Here is a 24,513-nt window from a genome sequence, read left to right on the forward strand (position 1 = left end):
AAATGATGGGCTCCAGAGTGTGTCCTCTGACCTTCGTATGATTACTGTGGTATAGAGTTTTAAAAAATTTTTTTTCCAAAGTTGAGGCCAATTTTTATTTCTTCACTGAACATGAGTGCTCCATTTCAGCAACATATTTCTTTCCTAAGGAGTCTGTGAAAATCCAGTCTCGTAATTATGTTTTTGGAAAAGAGTACACCTGGCTATATATTAGTATTTATGCAGATATTTTGATTTCTGAAAAGAGCCTCACCAACAGATTATTAGAGGCTTAATATGAGTAGTTGGGTATTCAGGCAATCCCATCCATGTCCATATCTAGAAATGCTAAATTGATATCATCCCGCATCTGACCCACTCATTGTTTTTTTATTAAGAATATAATTCTCACAGAGAAGAGGTTGGAGTGATCGTGAATTCAGGTTGGCTCATTCAGGTTGGATGAGACCAGTGATGCTTCAGAGTTAAAACAACATAGTGGGTCCTTCCAGTGAATGACCTTCCTTCTTCCCTGCCTCACTGCCACACTCCTCCTCCAGTAACAAGCATAGGATATCCCTCTTCTGTTGTTCTTACAGCGCTTATTTGGTGAAGGAATAGTGGAACCTGCAGACATAATTTGATAGATTCTAATGAAATAATATAATTTATAAAATGGAAAATTCATGAAATTTATAAAATAGTAAATTTTAAGTGAAAATTGTTTTTCCCATATAGACTATAACAAGATTCTACTAGCACACCTGATCTAGAAAACAGGTAGGTGGAAGTAAGAATAGAACTGTGAAAAAGGTGAGGTCAGCATGCTGTCATATGTAAGTAAGAGTGTAAGAACATAGGGACTACACAGAGTAGTATGTATGAAACTAATGAACATGGATGGACCTTGAGAAGGGATGGAGGCCCTGGGGAACCTGTAAGAGAAGCATTCTGGTGTGTCCTTTTATACTGTTTCAATGTGACCCATGTTTCTATAATGTTTTCAATAAAAATCTGGGAGGAATGGCAATTATAGCTCCCAACCCTACAAGAAACTTAGTAGACAAAGTCATGAATGTGGCTATCTTAGGATTTCTATTGATGTAATGAAATACCACCAAAAACAAGTTGGGGAGGAAAGGTTTATTGGCTTACACTTCCACATTGTAGTTCATCATTGGAGGAAGTCAGGACAGGAACTCAAAAAGGTCAGGAACCTGGAGGCAGGAGCTGATGCAGAGGCCATGCTTGTTCCGCCTGCATTCTTATAGGACCCATGACTACCAGCCCAGGGATAGCATCACCCACAATGGGCTAGGCACATTAATCACTAAGAAACTGCCCTAACGAGTTTGCATATAACATTTTTTTAAATTGAAGTTCCTTCCTCTCAGATGACTCTAGTTAGTGCCAAGTTGACATAAAACTATCCAGAACAGTGAATTGTCAACCTGACTGGATTTATACTCAGCATGGAAACACAACTCTGGGTAGGTCTATAACAATGTTTTCAGAACGTTATAAACTGAGCAGGAAAGATCCACACTTAATGTGGGCTGCTAAGGGGCCTGGACTGAATAAAAAGAGATGGGCTGAATACCGGCATTCATGTGTTTTGGCTGCAAACACCATGTGACCATCTATTTCACCTTCCTGCTGCCTTGCCTTACCAACCTTGATGGATTCCACCATGAGCCAGAATAATCGTTCCTCCCTTGGTGGATAGTTTGTCACGGTAACAAGTAGCTCCTACAGGGGTGCAGCTATGGTAGAACCTTCATATAGCAAGACTGAGTTCAATCATCAGCACACCATCCTACACACACACAAACACACACACACACACACACACACACACACACACACACACACAGAGAGAGAGAGAGAGAGAGAGAGAGAGAGAGAGAGAGAGAGAGAGAGAGAGAGAGAGAGAGAGACTGATAAATGTCTCTGTTAGTCAGATCCTTCCTTCTTGTGGCTTCCTGTACCAGTCTCCAATGCCAAGAAATTTAGCCAAGTAAACAGTTGGGTAGGGAGGGCATAAAGCTGTGTCACTTAAAATCTCCAAATAACAAAGCATTACTCTTGCATTATGTCTCCTATTATATTTGATAGGCTGGTTTGAACAACTTACATACAGTCTTTACTAAATTCTCACAGCCACTGTATAAGCCGGGTACCTTTTTAAAGATGTGGAAACAAAAGTAAAATAATTTGCCCAAGGTAAGTAGCACAGGCTTTTTATTGCTGTGATAAAACACCATAAGCAAAAGCAACTTGAGGAGGAAAGGGTTTATTTCAGTTTATAGTTCCACATTACAGTCCATCACTGAGGGAAGTAAAGGCAGTAGAACCGGACAGAAACCTAGAGGCAGGAGGTGAAGCAGAGGCCATGATGGAGGAGTGTTGTTTACTGACTCGTTCAGCATGCTTTCTTGTAACACTCAGGACTACCAGTCCACTAAGAGCTAAACTGTTCCGTATCAATCATCAATGAATAAAGTACACCATAGGCTTACCCACAGGTGAAAGGGTTCCCTCTTCTAAAAGGACTCTAGCTTCTGTCAAGTTCACATAGAACTAGCCAGCAGAACTGGCTATGGTTAACAAGAGACCAGAGCTGTTAAAGTACAACGTTCGTTCTGTGTGACAATTGATAATGGTCAACTGCAGCTGAGAAATTAGTGGTGACTAAGAAGAGACTGGCATCACTGAGGTGAGATCTGGAAAGTGTTTCCTCAGGGTCAGCACACAGAACCTGTATTCTTGAGGCATCCAGGGATGTATCATGTGCTGATAACTCAAGTTGTTAGTATAAGAGTCACCCAGGTAGTACTGTTTTGAAGTGTGCAGGGTTCACAAAGAGCAGCTGCATCTTGGTACTGTGTGGTAGTGCTGCAGTCCCTGAGGAGAGGCCATTGGTGAAGATACAGACTTAGTTGCAGTAGAAGATCTAGGATAGAAGGACTTATGGAGAGATGCTGAGGCTTGGCACCATGTGGCAAGGTCAGAGTCCTTGAAGAGAGCGCAGAAGAAGCCAGTGGGAAAGGTACAGCCCAGTTGCAGAGACTCCAGGACTTTGGAGATGACAGTACCACTGCATAACCACCAAGGACTTCCTGTATCGTGGAACCAGCCTGAAATAATGAGAGATGCTGTGTGTATGCTGCAGATTAGGCAATAAACCTAAAGAAGATAACCCCTCAGAGGCATTCCCAGAAACCTGTCTCTGATGCTCACCAAGTGACAACTGAGATAGTCTCATTACACTCAGACATGTGACACAATATGCTATCCCCTGCAGAATGTAACTGGAACATCTGAGGACAAATTTGTACACACACTTAATGTATTCAATCTACAACATACAAAGTGAAAAGCTCAAGTCAGCATGTACCTTGGTTCTGTTACTTTGCTAAAAATTATACCATACCATTGCCGTGTTTTCTGCTGGAACACCACCACTAGTATGAAGTCTTAATTCTAAGCACATTTCTCTTGACAAAATCCTAATGGAATTTATGCCACATATAATTTTGAAGAACTTTATAGGTTTTAAAAAATATTTGTTAAGTCAATGAAATGGCTCTGCAGGTTAATGACACTTGCTGCCAAGTCTGATGATCTGATCTGTCCCACATAATAAAGAGAACCAACTCCTGTAAGTTGTCCCCAGACCTCTATATGTGCATGCCTATAAATCATACACATATACAATAAATATATAAAAAACATTTTCCCAATGTTTCTTTAAAAAGGAGACTACTGGATTAGGGAGGAGACAGTGAGCAGGAGTGTCTTCTGTACAAACAGGAGAGCCAGAGCTGGATCCATAGCACTCACAAAACAGAACACCACCACCAACAACAAAAAAGGCTTGTTAATACTGTATATAAAAAACAATGCATCTGGCAAGCAAAGCTACCCTAAAGTCTCCATTTTGTCAACTGTGTCTATCTTGGATACACACATTTGTTTTTCTCTGTATAAGACAGGTTTTGAAACCTGTACAACACACGTTTCAACATGCACATTAAAGAACTTGGGAACTGGCTCAGTGGGTAAAGTACCTGCTGTAGTGAGCATAAGGACCCACGTTTGGATCCCCAGTACCCATGTAAAATGTTAGCCATGGTGGTACACTCCTGAAATCCTAGAGCACAAAGGAGGAGATGGGAAGAACCAAAGGGGCTGCTGGCCAGCCAGTCTGGCCAATAAGTAAGCTCCAGACTCGGACCTTGTTTTCAAGCATAAGATGGAGAGGTGAGAGAGAAAGACACCCATACAAACACCACACATATGTGTTATCACAAAAGGTTTATATTAAAAATTTTGAAAAAGAGTATCTTGGTAAGAAAAACTCAATGGACCAAGAAAATCTTTCATAATGACTATGTTTAGCTTTTTTTTTTTTTTTTTTGGGAGTTAAGCAGTGGGCAAAATTACGGCTATTTCAAAGGAAGTGATAGAGAAACTTAGATCTAAGTGTGAGTCCAGAACCCAAATGTCCACATAACCCAAATGCAAAAAAGAGACTCACTGCCAGGCAGAGCTGTGTCCTCCAGGGACTGGTTGCTAATAGAAACTGCTGCAAAGTCAGCAACTGAGCAAAGTTTTGTTTGTTTTTTAATTATAAAATAATTATTTTAATGGTGTATTTGAAATAATTTTAAACATCTGATCAATAAGATTACACAAGTGTAGAGTATGCTGCACTTTACAAAAAATAAAGGTAAGCACTTAAATATACAACTTTGGGTATAGATCCTTGATAAGGTACTTTTTAAAGCATATACATAATTTACGGCATTTTACATAACTTGCTAAAACAAAATTTGTGGCCAGTTAAACTCTTGCAACAGTATAGAATGTGGCCATAACAGTCCCTATGGGAAGAACAGGACGAAGAGTGACATACTGAAGTGTTTTCCCAGGAGAGTTTGGCTTTCTGTATGTGATTTCAATTTCACCATTATTTTTGTCAGCTATAATCTACACAAGTAGATTTAAAACGGAGAGAGGAGGTACTTTGAATATCAGCTTCCTCCTCAGAGAGAGGTACATAATGTGTTGCTCACATTTAGAACCACCCTAAGAGCGAGACATTGACAGCACCTCTTAAGTTCACAATTCAAAGGAAGTCCTACTGTTTAAATGTTCTTACCATCAAGTTTCTAAACTTGAAAAGCACTAGATGCTTAAAACATAGGGTAACTAGGAGATTCTTTGTAAAAGAAAGAACTCCTTCTTGGGAATTAAAATAATACAAAACCAAATCATTCTTTTGAAATACTGTAACTAAATATCTGCCAGGTTTTCCTCTTTGGTTGACCTATGATTTTTTTTTTTTCATCACTAAAACAAGGGCCAGCTTTGACATTCCCAGTGCAGCCATTTCCCCTTGGACACATGGTGCACACATCTGTACAAGATGCCATTCTCATCCTTTGTCAATTTGAATGCAAACCCTCATTTTGTCCAGTATGTTCTAGCTTTTCCAATTTCAGTGAGGTATATCAGAAGCGATTTTAGTTTTAAAACTTGGCCGAAAAGGACGGCATCAGAAACTAGGTATCAGAAACACTGCAGCGTGGGAAGCCAGAGTCTGCAACCTCAGACACAAATGATCTCCATCTGCTGTGTAATTCTGGCTCAATTAACCCAAGTTGAGTCGCCTCTACTCTGTAGCTTGTCACATTTCAACTACAGAAAGTAACTGTTACCATTAGCAAAGCACCTCTAACTGCAGACCATAAAATCTAATACTAGGAGACAGGTTCAGTATAGGATACATTCTGACTCACTCTTTATCCTACATCTAGATGCAGCCTGTATCAGAGGAAGGCACCTCACTGCTACTGAATGGAAAACAACAACAACAACAAATGAAGGTGGTAAAAGGGAATCCCTAGCTACTGTACTTAGACGCAGGTCGGTAGGTGATACTTCTATATAAAGTATACACAGTACTGACTTTCAGAAAGCATCTGAATTCTCATCTGCAAGAGTCCACAGGACATACAAGATGTAGTAAAAGCTTGTCAGTGTAAACAGTGGTCTTCCAGACTGGTGACTATTTTCCAGAGTAGATTTCAGAACAGTGCAACAGTGCTCTCTCTCAGTGTCTTCTTTGGCAGTAAACATGTGCATCTGGATGGATGGAGTGATCACTTAAGAAGAGCAAGGTATAGGGCTCGAGAATACTTCATCTCTCTCTCCTGTTCCATACAGAATATCAAGTCCCTGAGGCAGATTCTTGTGATTCTTGGACGAAGCAATGGTTTGGTGGCTGTTAGGCTGGAAGTCCCAGAAGTAGAAGGATTATCTTTGAAGCTCTAAAAAGAAAGAGAGAGAGAGAAGTAGTTTAAAGTAAGGACTTTTTATAAAGGGAAAGCCTGTTGCTGTGGTACATGTGGCACTGTCCATTGGGAAAGTGTGCTGGAAGGCTCAACCCACTGAAGTCATGACCTCATTTGCTCCTCTCTCCTGAGCTAGCAGAGCCTGGAAGAGAGACCTCTTCTCTTCCAGGTGCTCCTTTGCTCCACTCTCCTGCCCCTTCACGGTCAGACTTCCCACTTGAAAGATTTTACAAAAACCTTCAAAGTGATGGATGAATCTATTATTTTGATCATGGTGCTGAAGGGTTACATACACGTAAAAAGCCACTGCCACAAAGCAGTTTTTTTATGCATCAATTATAAAAATAAATATAACAAAAGCCCATTATGGTTCAGATCTCATCAAGTTACTGTGCCAAAAATCTTTAATGGCTCCCCAGAGGCCAGAGCTCCACTTGAAAATGTGTCTCTTTCTTTCATACAACATTGCAACAAGGTCTGTGAGGGCTGCCTCCCACTGCTTAGACCAGATAGAAAAATGATTCTGGCCTGGGGAAGTCATGTGTCATGAGCCTCACAGCAAGGTAGAATAGTACTCGATTTTAAATGTGATCTGAAGTCAGTGTCATTAGCCACTGTGCTATGTGGTATTATTGATGGTGCCAGGTAAGCACCATCCTGGTTCCCTCCAATCACACAATTGCCATTCTCTTTTACAAAGGACTTTACCTACATGCAATAGGCAGAGATCTCCAGAAGGGCACTCAAGGGCAGTCTATTCACCTAATGAGATTTATTATGAAGCTTATGCTGTATAACAGTGATTCATAGATGGTTCCACCACAAACCCACCAGACCAGAAGCTTTCTAAGGACAATGACTATTATTTATGACCCCTCTGGAACTTGGCAAAGTATGAAGAACAGCATGGATTATCTATAGTATTTTGTTTTTGAAACAGAGACTCACTATTTAGTTCTGGTTGGCCTGGAACTCACTGTGTAGGTTCAAGTAGGCCTCAAACTCAAAGATCTACTTTCCTCTTCCTCCCAAGTATTGAAGTGCTGGCATTTAAAGGCATGCACGACCACATCTAGCCTAATATTTTCTTAACTGAATTTACTGATTATAAACAGAACAGCCAATGTGAGTTTCAGATTCATCTAAGAATGAACTGAAAGCCAGTATTCCTGCAGTAAGACAGTTCCTTAAACATTGACATCTATGCACTATTTTGCTAAATTTTCCTTTTTAAGTTTTTACTTACATTGTTTTGTTTTTTTTTTTTTTTTTTGGCTGCATGATGTGGGGTTGAGTGAAGGGCACATGCATGATATGGTGTGTATGCAGAGGCCAGAGAACAACTCTGTGGGATTGGTTCTCTCCTATAATTATGTGGGTCTTAGGGATCAAATTCAGGTTATCAAGTACTTTATCCACTGAGCCATCTTATTGTCACTTAAACAACAACAAAAACAAAGAAGGCAACCCACAGTCTTACTGAGTTTTGCCATCTATTAACCAGCATGGCATCATAACTCTATAGGTGCAGTAGTGGAGCACATAACTTGGCAGTAACCAACAGCTCTCTAATTAAACCCATTCAGCAAGATGGATACCATGTCTGGTACTGGAAACTTAGCTAATTATTCAGTACTAGAGAAATTAGGGTTATTAAAATACAATCTACAGCTACCTAAACTAACTACTAACATAATCCCTAACAATAATTCATAAATGAACATTGTGTTCTTATGCCAGCACTTAAGGGTAGTTTTCAGCCCTCACCCAGGAAATCTCTTTACAACAGTAAGCGACCACTCTAGAAAAATACAACCAATAAAAATGCAGAGTTGTGGAGCCCTGTCCAAACAGGTACCTCTACAATCCAATTGCACCTCCACTCAAGGCTCAGAGATCATTTCAGAAGAATTATAAGTGCCTGAGGGACTGGGAGTTTGCTGTAAGACTGTACCTTCTGGTAATATCAGAAGCTATACACAAAGTCTCACAAATATGAAGACCCAGATGTGAACAATGATGACACCAATAATCAGGCCAAACCAGATGGGGGAAAGCCTATAAGGCCTCAATCCAACACAAAGAACTATGGACAACTGAGGAAAGAGCACACCAATTGTCTGTTCAGTGCCAAACAGTGATTCCTGAAAACACATGCACAAGTAATACATGGATTCAATAAGCTATACTGAAGACACAGAATATGTGTGTATACATATTCACAACAATTAGTGAAAAAATAGAAGCCATTAATTTTTTAAAAAGCAGGGAAGAATATATGGAAGGATTTGGAAGGAAGAAACATAAAGAAGAAATGTTATTAAATTATAATCTCAAAAATTAAAAATAAAGCCAGGCAGGGTGGTGCATTCCTTTAATCCCAGCACTCAGTGGGGAGAAGTAGGTGGATCTCTGAGTTGGAGGCCAGCCTTGTCTACACCATGAGTTCCACAGCAGACAGTACTACACAGAAAAACCCTGTCTCAAAAAAAAAAAAAATAGCAATTAATTAACATTAATTAATTACAAAGATGTTTAAACTGTTATATGTATGTATGGTATATATGAGTGCTGGTGGGCATATACCACATCTAGTGTGTAGACGTCAGAGGACAACTTTCAGAGTTGGTTCTCTCCTTCTACCATAGATTCCAGGGATCAAACCACAGTTGCTGGAATTGTACAGTAAGCACATTCATCCACTGAATCATCTTGCTTGTCCCAAACAAAGAATTTCTTGGATGATAACTGTGTAAAAGTAAAACCCTCATTTTGTGTGTAGGGATGTGGGGTGTACTCTAGCTCAAAACTCCAGAGTACAGACTATCATAGCAGGCGAGTCACAGCGGCAGGGCCTTTAGGGAAATTGCTGTATTATATCCACAGACAAAAGAAGAGAGGCACAGATAGGCACATCATTTCACTCGGCTGGTACTAGGTACTACACTCTTGCACAGTTCAGGACCCCTTTCTTAGGGAATGGTGCCACCTACACTGAGCATGTCCTCTAATCTTCAGTAACATTATGAAGATAATCCTCCACAGGCAGGTTAGTCTAATCTAGACAATTATTACTCATCGAGAGTCTCCAGATCATAGAAACCTTTGCCTTTTCATTTTTTAAAACTACATTTTGTTTTGAAATGTATTTTCAGGACTAGAAAGATGGCTCAGTGGGTAGAGGCACATTTGGCACAAGCCTGAGACCTGTGTTTGATCCCTGGAACACATAATAAGGTAAAAGAAAAAAACTGATTCCACAAAGTCTTCTTCTCACTTCCACATGAAAGTAGGGCATGCACACCCATGCATGTGCATCATGAATGCAATACAATAATAAATTTCGTAAAACTTTAGGTATTAAAAAAACCTATTTTTGATAGGATTGGTAAGTTTGGTAGGATGAAGCAAACTTGATTCATCCACTTGAGACTTACTAATTTTTTTTTTTTTTAAATGGTTTTTCGAGACAGGGTTTCTCTGTGTAGCCCTGGCTGTCCTGGAACTCACTCTGTAGACCAGGCTGGCCTCGAACTCAGAAATCCACCTGCCTCTGCCTCCTAAGTGCTGGGATTAAAGGCCTGTGCCACCACTGCCCAGACACTTGGGACTTACAGAGAGGTATTTAGGTAATAACATGGGAATCCAATCTTCCCATCCTGTTTTAATAACACTGAATTTTAATTATTCTCTTCACAATTTTAGTTTGTTTTGACAGTGTGGGGCATGGTATATACAGACTACAAAACACCAAGGTCAAAACCAGTCAACCAAATTCCATATTCACAGCATGACTTCAGGGAGGCTTTACTTAGTCAAACAACTTTTCTTATAGCATCCAATTTTTGAGGGCTATACCATCCTAACCATGTCTGTTCTTTCATTAGGATAAACTTGCTCATAGAACCCTATGGAAGAAACGGTTGTAGAGTGTGATCTGTGCATGTCCAAGTGGTGAACTATGGCTGAGCAAGCATGGCAGTCCATAGTGAGTGACCTGGTATCTTCCTTTCCTACAACCTTTGCTACTCAGGCATCCAATAGTTGACAATTTACTACTGTCAATTATTAACACTAAAACATTTTCACATGATTTTTGCAGGATGATCTCAACCACTCAGCTTTGGAAACAATAAATATACATAATAGGAAGTCAGTAAAATGTATTATTGATAGTGACAGGCAATCTTATTTTTAAGAATTGGAGTTATTTAAAACTTCAGTGAATTCTAAAGACGTAAAGAAGAGGAAGGAAGGAAGGAAGGAAGGAAGGAAGGAAGGAAGGAAGGAAGGAAGGAAGGAAGGAAGGAAGTTAGGAAGGATGGGAGGGAAAGAGGGAGCAAGGGAAAGGAGATGAGGGAGGAAGGGAAGACAGATGGACAGATGGATAGATAGATGCATCTCATATAGTTCAGGTTGGTGCCCAAAATCACCTTGAAGCCAAAGATAAACTCTGAACTTTTGGCCTTCCTGTCTATACTTCCCAAATGTTAGAATCAGAGGTGTATGCCACCATGGTTTATATTGTTTATATTGTGGTGGGGTTCAAATACAGGACTTTTAGCAATTTGCACAAGGACTTTACTGATCTAGTTACATTTCCAGTTCAAAAAAAGGGCTTTTTTCAGTCATAAATGATATATCATTGATAATTCTAAATCTATAAATATATTTAACAGTGTTCACACATCTGCCTGCAACCAAGTTTACCATCTTATATAAATTTTAAAGTTGACTAGATAAATATGTCTCAGCAATTTTATTTTTATGAAAATACCTAGAAATGTCATTTCTAACAAAAGTCACATAAGTTTATATTTTGTACTAGTATTCACAATAATCCTAACTGGAAACACAAGGACTATTATAAATGAAGTAAGCTGTAACAACTGAGAGACCCAGGACACAAAGGAACAACTACTGTATGGTTCCATTTTTGCCATGTTTCCAAACAGGCAAGCTTGCAGGAGTCAGGCAACAATTCTTGGGGATCCAAGGAGCTGTGCAAACCCAGTAGTTTTGAAAAGCTCCACGATGCTTCCTTCTTAGTCTGACTACTGTCTAGGTGGGTACATTCCCTGCCTAAAAACTGAGTCAGTTTATGCTTTGGTTTTTGTTCCTTCTGGACCAATGTGTGTTTTGATAAAAAAAAAAAAAAAATTAAACTGCTAGCAAAAATCCCACCTCATCTCCGTAGGAAATTAAAAAGAAAGTGCAAGAGGGGGGAAGAAAAGATGATAAGATTGTTAAATGTAAAGAAAATAGAGACCCAATTATCTGAGTTAAAGAACAAAGGGGTCTCGGTTCATGTTTGCCATATGACAAGCCTGAAGGGTACAAGGGAAGAGCTGCATTATAGCTGCCACTCCAGGGTTGAAGAGAAGGTCACTGCAACAGGATGCAGTGGAAAGCCTGAGGCAATGTTATAAATGAAACAAACCCCGAGGGACACTCTACAACCCACCACAAATGTCTTTCATAATTCACAACTTTACTCTCTTCCCCCAAATCATGACTGACTTAGAAAGCCAAATTTTTGGAACTGCATGCAAAGTAAATGCCTACTGTTTTTGTAAGTGGGATAGTTAACAATTCTGACTGGTTAGTTTCACCATGGCAAAGCCATAATAATCAGATAATTCTTGGTTATTGAATGACTACTTGTATTCATCAACACTAAACCTGCCTCTTAGTTTTCCTTTTCCTCCATGCCACCAGGTCCTTTCCCCAAGTTTACTTAGTTCAACAATGCCAAGGCTGAAGAATTTATTGTAGTTCAGGGAGAATATAAAAGAAAAAAAATAGGATCTTATAAAGAGTGCATTGTTTTGAAACAGAGGGCTTTCCAATCCACTTCTCATGAGGATATTCTTTTATATGAATTCTTAAAATGGACAAACAACCAACTTACCAAATGCCTAACTAAACCTAGTGTCAGCACCCTCTATAACAACAGACCAATTAAACTAGCTTCACTAATTCGTTAGGATTACACGGTTGAACAAAGCTTCTTATTTCTATAAAACAGCAAAAATTATTTTATTCTTAAAAGAAGAAAGTAAGTACCAGTAGTTAGCATCTTTAGATAATTAACAATGCAGTGACTTGATGTGCCAGGATGGGATGGATGATATACAGAGGGGATAGGGATGGGCTATGTGAGGGGTGGGACTGGGAAGGGAGCTACAATCAGGATGTAAAGAGAAAGAAAGAAAGAAAGAAAGAAAGAAAGAAAGAAAGAAAGAAAGAAAGAAAGAAAGAAAGAAAGAAAGATAGATAGATAGATAGAGGAACAATTAAAAACAACTAGTCATCCAAAATTTTATTTCCATCTACATGATGGAGCAGGTGATATAAAATAAAATCTTTAAAAGCCTTTCATCTTTTAAGTTATGTCACTACTACACCAAGTTAGAAGCCAGAACAAGAGCTGGGTGACAGAGTGACTTCAGAAGCCCTGCCACACTTCTCTCACATCAGGTGGATCTTTACCCAAGTGTCGCCACCTTTACAGAAGGGTGGAAAAACCCCTAAGAGTCAGAGGTCAGGAAGAACCTGAGCAAAACAGGGTGTCCTGGACAAGCAGAACCAATACACAAGAACTCATAGCAGCATGGACTGGGCTGGGGCTCACGAACTGCCTGCAACAAGCTGAGAAGTTGTCAGTAGTACCTGTCTCCATTGCTAGGTCACACTCTGATGTAGTTCATGTATTGTGTCACAGGCACCTACGTTGAGATGATATTGTAAAAAAATAATGCTAGTTGTCAACTTTATAAACAATCTCAAACAAACAACTTCTCTGTCCCTCAGTTTCTTACACTGTAAACAAGAGTACCAACAGCAATACCACCCCACCCCGAGATCTATTTGAAGATTAAATGAGAATAGCACTGGGAGCACAATATGCGATCTTTAAATGCTGGCCTTTATCATCTTAATGAAATAACTGGTCATCTGAGAGGCACTGAATGATTGCAATCAGGAAAAGTATATATAACTTTAGCTCCAGACATAACCTTTCTCCTAATCAAATGTTACCACCTGTACTCATTCTCAAGTTCTTATCAAATCACCAATTCGCTAAAGTTAGAGAAATGATAAATCTTGTTATGCTCTCTTGTCTCTCAGTGAACTCTTCAAATTTTAGTGGAGCTTTCAGTTAGTGCTTAAAGCTAAAACGCACACTGATGGGGCACTCTGCAGGTAGCAGGTAGCAGGTAGCCAAAAGACACATGTACAGATAGGACATCTTACACTTCTCCAATGAAAACACACACACACACACACACACACACACACACACACACACACACACACACTCACACTCACTCTGTACAAGCGAAGTAACAAGAAAATAAACCTCTTCTGTACTTTTCCCTGGATTGTAAGACTAAGAAAACACAAATGTTCTCTGTACCTTAACAGTTAACCAAGCACAAAAACTGGGGCAGCTTTAAATGAGAGGAAAGAAGTAACAACATACAGACTTCTCAGATTCTCTGCCCAGTTTCTACCAAGGCCCAGTGTTACGTCATTCTAACAGCTCTTATGGTGGGATACAAATCTTTATAAATTCAAAGGAGGAAACAAAGATTACACGTAGGAGTTAGGGATCAGAATGAGACCTGGTTCCACAATAGAACATTCTCTAGAACCTGGGAACAAGGATAAATAAGAGTGTTACTAGAGCTGGCTCAGTAGGTAAGAGTGCTTGCTGCACAAGCAAGAGGATCTTAAGTCAGATATCCAGAATCCTCCATCTCCCTTCCCCAACCCCCTCTCTCTCTCAGCACTGAATGGAAACATGGAACTGAAGTGGGATTACTAGGGTTAGAAGTTCTAGTTTAGTAAGAGACTGTTTCTCAAGTGAGTAAGGTGGAGAGTGATAGAACAGGACATCCATCTTCTTCTGGACCAAGAGCATATACACAGGTGAACACAACTTCATACATACACCCCTCTCCCCAATAAGTAAGTTATTGCCTCACCCAGTGCAACAACACAGAGAACCTTATGTCCAAAAGACCAAGCTTTCAAGTCAGACCAGAGTTGGTAGAGTGCTTGTCTAACATGCAGGTAGCCCTGGCTTTGATAGTGGCACCACTAGCTCTTACCTGTAAATTCAGCACTAAGATGGAGGCAGGGAGATCAAAATCTCAATGTCAACCACATCAACACTGTGAGTTGGAGGCCAGCTTAGGCTACACAAGACCCTGTCTAGAATACAAAAACAAAAACAAAACAAACAAAAACCAAACAGTAAACTTTCTAAGCCTTGAGGGGAACACAGCAGAACACACTGAACTTTGAGGCCGACTGCCCTCTGGTGGTCAAGAGGCAGAACTTTTGAAGCTACAGTCTGACTTTAATCACATTCATTTTATCCTTGAGAGTTGTACCAAGGCTTAGGCAGTCAGACATGTCTGTCTCTAACCAATAATTTTGTCATTCTAGTGTGTTTCAAAGGAAGTAAGCATACTTAAGTGACATTGAACCATAGGCTTTGAACTATAATTGTAGTTATGTCAGCTGCTAAAGAAATGAACTGGTTGTCATAAGTACTAACCCTAATCTCTACTTCAGGCCCCACCGTTTTTGTTTGTTTTAAGCAAATTTTGAGGAAAGCTTCCAAATGAATGTACTACACATATCTCACATTCAACATACTTTGAACCATTATTCTTTCCCTTCTTCCTCTTTTATTTCCAGAAATGTAAATGTATATACATAGAATGCCCAATGCAACAATCTGGATGAAAGCCCCCGCCCACTTCCATCCACTACGCTCTACTGACCCACCCACCATGCTTACCATCCCACCTCTCCTTAACACTCTTAAGTCACTTACATCTTTCAACCTTTTCACTTTTATTATCTTCTATTATTTGAAAAAAACACTAATTTTAAACAGTCTACCCTTTTGTATTACTATTGTTTATACTAGAGTGTGAATAACTGTTCTAAAACAACCATCTGGTAATACAATTTTCCTGTTTGAAATGCTCCAATGACTAAAAATCTATACAAATACACAAGGATATAAACAGACATTTACATCCACAATAAAGCCAGTCCTGTGTCTCATTTCTTTATTCCTGTTATAAACTACGGATCATGGAAGAAATAATTTCTCTCTTTGATGTGGCCAGTAAACAGCAAACAGTATGCTTTCTTCCTAGCGAAGCATTCTCCAGTTCAGCTGTCCTATCCTCAAGTTCCAATGCTGTAATGCTTAAGGACTGAAGTCAGGTAGTGTATTTCCCCAGTGCCTACAAGCACTAACTTGTCCAGTTCTAGACTAGTTGCAATCTGTGCACTTTCCTAGGATTCTCCTCAAACTACAAGCCTGCTCTTCCGTTATCTCAAACCTGTCACTCACTGAACTGAAGAGGATGACTGTGATCTATAAAGATCTTTTACAGTCACTGAAGAAGGATCTGATCGATGTGTGCAGGGTCCAGTGTCACATAACACAGCTGGTATGAATGAGCACTGAAGTTGAATCACCACAATCCTTGAACCTTCTGAGTCAAAACTATGCTGCTATTCTCAGCGTTAAGTCAAACAAATCTGGGATAAAAACATAAAGTTCTTGGGGGTGTATTTGTGAAGTATTATCCAGTCCTCTAAAAACTGTTTTATCTACTTACTCCCACTAAGCTACCATTAGATGGAATTTATTCAAAACAGTGGTCTTTTTAAAGTTTTTTTTTTTTCCCTTACATCCTCAAAATAGTGTAAGGCAGTTCAGCCAGCCAAGTAATATGACACATATGAACATCAAATGGCCAACTAGCAGCCAACTCTGAAAAGCCGTAACTTGACTGCCTCCAGTGGCCAAGTACAAAAATACATCTTAGGTATTTTCTAAAAGTCATTAGAAAGCTCATGCAAACTGTCTGGATCTCAGTTTTCTTTTGTTAAAGCTTCTTCCCAGACTGACAGTGAATAGCAACAAGCAGTCTAGTTTCATACTAGAAGAACTGTGTGTGAAGGTTGCTGTGCCTAACAACTGAAGGTGCAGACTTACTAACAGGTTCGAATGTATTCACATTAGCTTTATTTATAAGTTTAGCAACTATAGAGTCCGTGAGCTCCATACAGGATGGAAAATATTCCTATAAAAATATCTGGACTGACGGGAAAACTGAAAGAGCCTGAGCAAGGCTGCTTTTCCATTAGTAACACGTTACAAGGCTACATAATGGCAGTCTAGGACAGGAAGTTCAAAGCTAGCAGCAGCAGCACACAGAACAGAGGGCAAGCGGGTGGTGGGCGGAGGGAGGGCTCCTATGTGAAGTGAACGATACTGAACCTCAGCAACAGTCAGAAATGCATATTTATGTTTCAAAAGATACAGATGCCACTTTAAAAAAAGGATACATATAAAAAGGTAAACAATAAAGAAAGAAAAGAATATTGTTTTTTCTTTATTGTTAAAATATATTTGACTAATTCAAATGACAATATATAGGAGAAATAAAAAAACAATTTCTTAAAGACTCACTATGAATGAAAGCATAATTAAGTTAGAGGTACATATGTGGAAAAAACATGTAAATTCTAGGCATAAGAAAGCTATCACAACTATAAAATATTTAAAAAGCAGGCTTACAAAGAATATTTCTAAAAATGAAGATCATTCAGTCCCTAATGATAAAAGCACAATTTCTGTCAGAAAGATATATGGCACCTACAAGCAAGCAATGATAGAAACAGGAATTAAAGTAGACATAGGTAAAAACATAATTATAGTAGTCTCACCCTATTCTCTCAGCACTTTGTAGAATAAGTACCTCTGGCCCAAAGTAAACTAGTAAGAAGACAGAGAATTATATACACATACTAATAATGGCAGAATATATATGTTTATAAATATATTCATCTAAACTGACCAAACAAACATAAGCTTCAACAGACTTAAAAGGACTGAAATAATAAATTATGTTCTCTGCCACATGAAAACAAAACAATGTAGAAAAGAAACATTTCTAAACAGCTGGTATGTGAAAGTTATGAAGAAGGAAATTAGAGTTAACACAAGCAAATTATATACAACGTATTAAAGTTTGTATGGGTGAATCCAAGACAGAAAGATAATGAAAATTCACAGTAGATTACTCAATGTTCAGTTGGTCAAGTGCAGGCCTAGCTTGCATAAAAGCTTTTGTTCAATCAATCCCTAGTATCCTAGATGTGGATGCATATGATGGTGAACGCTTCAATTTCTACAACTCTTAGACGGGAGAAATAGGAAGATCAGAAGTTCAAGGATATCCCTGATGATGTGGTGAGTTTTAGGTCAGTTTGGTCTACATAAAATCATGGCTCAAGAAAATGTTCAAGAAGTTGTAAATTAGTGTCTGATTAATAAAAACCAATGAGGCCTTTCTAAACTAATGAAGAAGCGAGAGGAGGGGGAAAAAAGGATAAAACCTACTGTTTATCAACATTGGGAATGAAAAAGAATATACTTTATTACAGACATTAAAAAGATAGCAAGACATGATGAATAGTTTCATGTTAACAACCTGAACAACTCAGACAAGACAGAGTCTCCCATGGCAGAGAAAGTATAGTGACAAGAACAGGAGGTGCTGGTTAAGCCTCACTCACACTCAGGAAGCAGAGAACAATGAATGTGCTCAGCTAGCTTTTCCCTTTGTATTCAGTTTTGAATCACGCTATTGCCTAATTTAGGCTGAGCCCCCCCACCCCACTTAACAATCCAGATAACCCCTCACAGTTAGCCCAGAGATTTGTTTCACTGATTCTAAATCCCGTCAGGTTGACAATCAAGATTAATCACCCCAAGTATAAAAACTGTTCAAGAAACATACTTTTACCAAGCAACATAAAGAGAAAATCCAATATTGTATTTTCTCCACAATGAACTCTCGGTAGACCTGGATAAGAGAAGTAATAAGCAGTAGCTATGATACAGTCTGAATACTATGTAGTCTTCACACCAAACAAATCAGTCCCTTACCCCTGTAGACTGCCTCACTCAAAGTTGTAGACATGGAAACAATGCAGTCAGAATGTCACAAATGACTGCTGGTTCAAGAAAGTTCTTGCTCCTTTCTGAGCTCATGTTTACTATCTTTCTTCTCCACTTCTTGCTACTGTGCTCTCCTTCTCTCTCCCCTCTCCCTCCCTTTCCTCAGGTGAGAGCAGTAAGCAGTAGCTTTATCACTGCACTATAGCCTGGACACTAGACTGTCTTGAAACTCCCTATGTGTGTGCACGTGCAGACATGCAGATGCCCATGGAGATTACACCTAGGACAAGCAAGCACTTTATGACAGTAATATTTCCAGCCAATTTTTCATTTTATTTTTGCACACCGTTCAAAAGTTATCAAGGGTTGGCTCTGAACCTACTCTGCAGCCCAAGCAGGCCTTGAAAGTACCATCCTGATGCCTCATATTCTCAGGCAGCTGAGATATAAAATACGCTTATCAACAGTATAAAAAACTAGTAGATAACTATAAGTATGAAGAATGACATGACAGACTGAGAGGAAACTAAAATATTATAAGGAAAATGAAGATGGTAGACACAAATCAACAAGGCTACAATACTCATAGGTGGAAAGGTAAAATGTCCATTCTCCACCAGTTTTTGTAAAAATTAGAAGATCAATATAGGCTGACTTCAAATCAACTAATGAAGAAAAATCTGGAATATAAAAATAATAGCTATAGAAAAATACACCAATATAAAACATATGTGTATACATGAACATTAACTTTTGTCACCCTAACACGATATTTGAGATAATCAACTAATATAGAAAAAAAAAAAGGTTGACTGGCTCATAATTTGAGGGCCCAACCCATGATAAGTTGGACTGGTTAGTTTTGCATCATGGCAAGGTAGTACATTATGCCATCAGTCTATGATGCAGCAGAATCCTTTCAACTAAAGGTCAGGGAGCAAGAGAACTAGGAGGAGCAAGAGTCCCCAAGTCCCCTTCAAGCCACACCATTAATGACCACCTATTTGGTCATTTCTCTCAAAAGCTGTACCATCTTCCCATAGATATACTCCCTAAGGATCAAGGCCTTATTCATTGACCTCTAGAAGATATTCAATTTATAGTTAATATACTAAATGCTTTTCCAGCATAATATATATGGTAATAAGTAAAATGCAATGGAGGGTTTTTCCAGCAAGTAAAGTACAGTAAGGGTATCTCTTGTGTGAAAAAACCCAGTTCATGCCTTACACTAGACAAGAAAATAGCAAGAAGGGTCAAAGACCTTAAAGGGCAAAGTTAAATCCATAAAGTTTCTAAGAAAAAAAATAATGACAATAACATAGTAAAGTTTTACAAAGATGGGATAATGCTTTTTAATATATAAAAATTACTAATTATAAAAGTATGGGTTAGACTTCGTGATAATTAAAACCTTTATTTCTTCAAAGACAGCAAAATAAAAGTACATTGCTGAAAGAAGTCTGAAGTAGTATAGGCAACCTGTTGAAAATCACATAGAACTCTTTGGAAGGTTAAAACATGTGACTTTTTCCTGCTCTAATACTTACACTAAGTACTTACCTAAGAGAAATGAAAACCCTTCTACAAAATTACTTTTACAAGGATGTTCATAGTCACTTTAGATGCACTAAGCAAAATGTGTAAACCAACCAAATATCTGATGCATAAGCAAATTATAGTCTTCATACACTAACCTGCTGGTCAGCACTGACAAGGATGTCCCCCTAATGGTCAGTATAAAATCTCAAAGCCATTATGTGAATGAAACTACTCAGATGCATTATTCCATGATTTTCAACTATTCAAGACCCTACAACAGGCAAAACTAAGGTATGGTAATAGATATGAAGGCCTTGGACCTCAGTGGTTGACAGTTCATACTAGTTTTGCAGAGTACCTGAGAACCAGGTTGCTTAAAAACACTTATAATTCTAGCTCCAACAACACCTTCTTCTGGCCTTGGAGGATACCTGCACTCACATGTGAATGTACACGTACACAGACATGCACACAATTAAGTAAAAATAAATCTGAAGAAAGAAATTAAAACAGGAATTACAAAGGGGGTTGAGGGTTGCAGGAAGAATGCATTTTATCACCCTACTTTCTGTACAGTGATAAAAATGGTGTTATATCTTGATTTTAAGAAATGATTATAATAAAACACAGCACATTTTACGGCATATAAATTATATCTCAAATCTAATAAAAAAAAAACTAAAGCTCAATTAAATTTTAAACTTAAAATTCAGATTTCAAAGATATTCTGTCAAGGTGTCCCCAATGGAACCTGGTAACTCAGCCATATGGTCAGGTGCATTTTGCAATAAAAATCTGAGAAGTTAGTGACACAAAAATTTTACATTCACAACTACAAAAAACAAACAAACAAAAAAAAACAAACAAACAAACAGTGTTTACTCCAGTACCTACACAGAAAATTTGTAAATTAATTCAAAACAAAATGTCATCTGGAAGATACTATAAGATCCTAGACTGTGGGCTTGGAATGTATCTCAGCTGACAGAACATTTTCATGGCATAAATAAAACTCGAGTTTGATCCCTAGCACTGCAGAAAACTGGGCACGGGGGTTCACACCTGTAATCTCAGCTAGTAAGAGGCAGGAGGATCAAAAACTCAAGAATATCCTCTACTACATAGCAAGTTGGAGGCCAGCCTAGGCTACAGGAGCCCTGCCATTAAAAACAAACAAAGAAACCCCAACCTAGAATACGGTTAACTCCTCCACGTATTATTGGGACATTTAACTACCTATTTCTCAATGGGACTATCAACAGAATTTTGGGTAGCTAAGAGAGTGAGCCTGATCTCTCACACTGCTCAATGCTTCACTTTAGTGGAGCTCACCTACCAAATTCTAGTAACATATTTGAAGGGAGTCATGGTATCACAGTGACAAAATGACATTCAGAGTTGTGGTGTCAGAATAACATTGCACATATTTCTAAACATTCCACAGGAGAGGGTACTGGCCCTAGTCGAGAATATCTTAAGCTAATGATCAAAAGCATTAAAAACTAGTCATCCAATTAATAGATTTAATCTACCTTACCAATCTAACTCTGAAATCGATGACTTACCCAGCATTACTTGCTTAATCTCTTAGGGGATAAAATACATACTTTTATTTGCTATGTCTAAGACTGACTCAAGCAAATGAGGAATACTAATTTTGTTGATATTTCTAATTAGAGAAATTATACAACCAATAAGAGACTGTAATATGTTAGAAATACCATTAGAAATCAAGTTGCTGAGTGGAATAATATATCTCCAAGATGACGTCTAATGGACAGACCTCATGAAGGACCCATTTAGGTGTAACACTGGCTCAAACACACAAATACATGCATGGTACTCCCATAGGGTCCTCCATAGCAGTACTTGGTGAACAGCTAAAACCTCCTTGAATAACACATTCTAACTAAATCAAGCACAAATTACCTTCCTTCAGGTCCCTAGCTGGATAGTACTGCTTTGGGAGGTTCTGGGAACCTTTAGGGGGCAAAATGGGACCAATCTGGAGGAATTAAGTTGCTGAGGAGCCAACCTTAAGATGGAGCCTGTCCCAGTTCTTAACCCAGTTTCTGGTTCCTGACAGATACCATTTAAAAATTAACAGCCATCTATTCTGGCACATGGACCAAGCCTTCTGCTATGGCTACCCACCAAAATGAACCCTAATCCTCTGAAAATGTGAGTAAGAAGAATTCTTCCCTCTCTTAAGTTGTCAGGTATCCTGTCAATTGACTGAAATATTCAATATTGTTAAGATGATGGTATTATTCAAAATTCAATTCCAGTCAAAATATCACTTACATTTTTGGATGAAATTACCAATCTGCTCCTAAAATATGTGAAACTTTAAAAGATCCATAATATATTCCAAACATTTGAAAACAAAAACAGGAAAACAAAAAACAAGTTATAGGTTCCCATTTTGTAATTTCAAGACTTACTATGCAAAGTCACAGTGACGAAGCAATCAAGTGCAGCGTATGGATATAAACATGGGTAGAGTGATACCAACAGGACAAAAATAACCTTGACTATCCACTGGGTCTTACAAGCTTCCTGAGAACCTTCAATGGGAAAACACTGGTCTTTCTAAAATGAATGCCAGACAGATGGATGTCAGTGGCCAGGGGAAAAGATCAATGGCTTGCTCAACAATAATCAGAGAAGCTAAAGTAGATGGGAACAAAAAGAGATCCACAGACAGAAGCTGTTCAGAGCGAGACACTTTGGAATGCTCAGCCCTAAATGGGATGTCTCCATCAAATCCTTCCCCCAAGGCTCATGGAACCCAGAAGAAGAGGTGGAAAGAATGTTAAGAGCCAGTGAGGATGGAAGATACCAAGGAAACCAGACCTTCTACACAGCAGGACTGAAGCTCATATGAACTCAGAAATGGTGGCAGTATGCCCAGGATCTGCTTGGTCTGTACCAGATAGAGTCCTAGCACTGGAAGGGGATGTGAACACATGCCCCCATATGTAACCCAAACGCTAGCTCTAATTGTTAACCACTTGCAAATGAAATATTAGTTTTCTCCAAGGGACTCCCAATGGGGAAACAAACAACTCTTATGGGCAGGCCCCAGGCTCAGCAAGCAAACACAAAACAAACTCAATAGCATCTTTAGACATTCTTTGTTGCATAAGGGCTTTTTAAATTTTTTTAAACCTCATAGGTCCTCTGCAAATATGTTATGGTTTCTGGTGTTGTGTCTTTATGGATTTCCTGTGTGTGTAGGCATGTGTGTGTCTATCTGTCTGTGTGTGTTTCTTTGGTTTTTTTTCTTCTGTTTGTTTTGTACTATTCCACTTGTTTGTTTTTTTTTTGCTTGTTTTCTCTTATTTTACTTTATTATTATTCCTTATAAGCTTCTGTTTTCTGAGGAGAGGCAGAAAGGGTATAAACTAGATGGGAGATAACATAGGGAGGAGCTGGGAGGAATTGAAGGAGGGAAAAACATAATCAGAATATATTATATGAAAAATCAAACCTATTTTAATAAAATAACTTATTTTAAAATTATTTATTGATTTATTTACTTATTCTCTATGTTTGTGCATGTGTACACCATGGCACATGTATGAACACTAGAGTACAGCTAGAGTTCTCTCTTTCCTTAAAGTGGGTCCTGGGTAATGAATTCAGATCATCAGGCCTGACATACTTGCTGAGCCATCTCCCTAGCCTAGAAGAATGAATTTGACATGACTCATATCATGTCAAACAAATCAAAGACAGTAAATATAAGGAACAGAACATGGTAACCCTTAAGAAGTTAAAGATAAATATAAATCTTTGTAGAATTCTATTAGATATTATTTCTAAGCTATGATCCTCAAAGCATAAACAATCAAATCAAGACTAGACTAGATTGTTTCCACAGTGGATGACATAATTAGCCACCAGAGAGATGCAAAACAAATCCACAAGTGAGATATACTTCACACTCACTAGGATTGCTATAGTTTTAAATACAGATGATGGTAAGCAGTAGCAAGGAGAAACTGGAACCATCCTGCACTGTAAGTAAAATATGTGATCACCATGAAAAGCAGTTTGTCAGCTCCTTTATTTATCAAACATTAAGTGCCATCTGATTCCAAAAGTCTACTAGAGCTATACCAAGAGAAAAAAAAAAAAAAAAACAAACCAAGTACACATGAACTTTTGTATATCAATGTTCAGAATGACATTTTTCTTAGTTCCCAAAAAGAACAAACAATGAAAGGATAAATAAAGCACTGTGCATTCACACAATGAATTATTCAAACAAAAAGAAATGGTTACTGATACACTCTATACAACATGTAGACCATGAAAACATGTTAAGTGAAAAAAGCTAAACACAAAAGGCCATCACACAAATCTATTTACAGGACTGCCCATTTGGATTATATGAAAGATATTCCAAACAAGCCCTTCCTCCCCCCTCACCCTTTGGACACAGGGTATCTCTACATGGCCCTAGCTGTCTGGGAACTCATTATGTAGACCAAGCTGACTCAAACTCATAAAGGTCCACTTGCATCTTCCTCCAAGTTCTGGGATTAAAGGTGTACACCACAGCTAGTTCAAACAGGAAAAATTTTAAGAAAAAGCCCCAAAGCAGATGACTAGCTACTGCTA

At 38.6% G+C, this 24,513-nt stretch overlaps 1 protein-coding gene across 1 annotated transcript in view; it reads right to left on the minus strand.

Moving 5' to 3' along the window:
- Positions 1–4,607: 4,607 nt before the first annotated feature.
- Positions 4,608–24,513, minus strand: part of Taf4b (TATA-box binding protein associated factor 4b) — a 100,818-nt gene continuing 80,912 nt past the window's right edge. Inside the window, exon 15 of the mRNA XM_034517652.2 lies at positions 4,608–6,314. Within this exon, the coding sequence (XP_034373543.1) occupies positions 6,147–6,314 (168 nt within the window). The 3' untranslated portion in view covers positions 4,608–6,146. The remainder of the gene's footprint in view (positions 6,315–24,513) is intronic.

The sequence above is a fragment of the Arvicanthis niloticus genome, chromosome 14 (assembly GCF_011762505.2).
Source record: "Arvicanthis niloticus isolate mArvNil1 chromosome 14, mArvNil1.pat.X, whole genome shotgun sequence".
In the NCBI taxonomy this organism is placed as follows: domain Eukaryota; kingdom Metazoa; phylum Chordata; class Mammalia; order Rodentia; family Muridae; genus Arvicanthis; species Arvicanthis niloticus.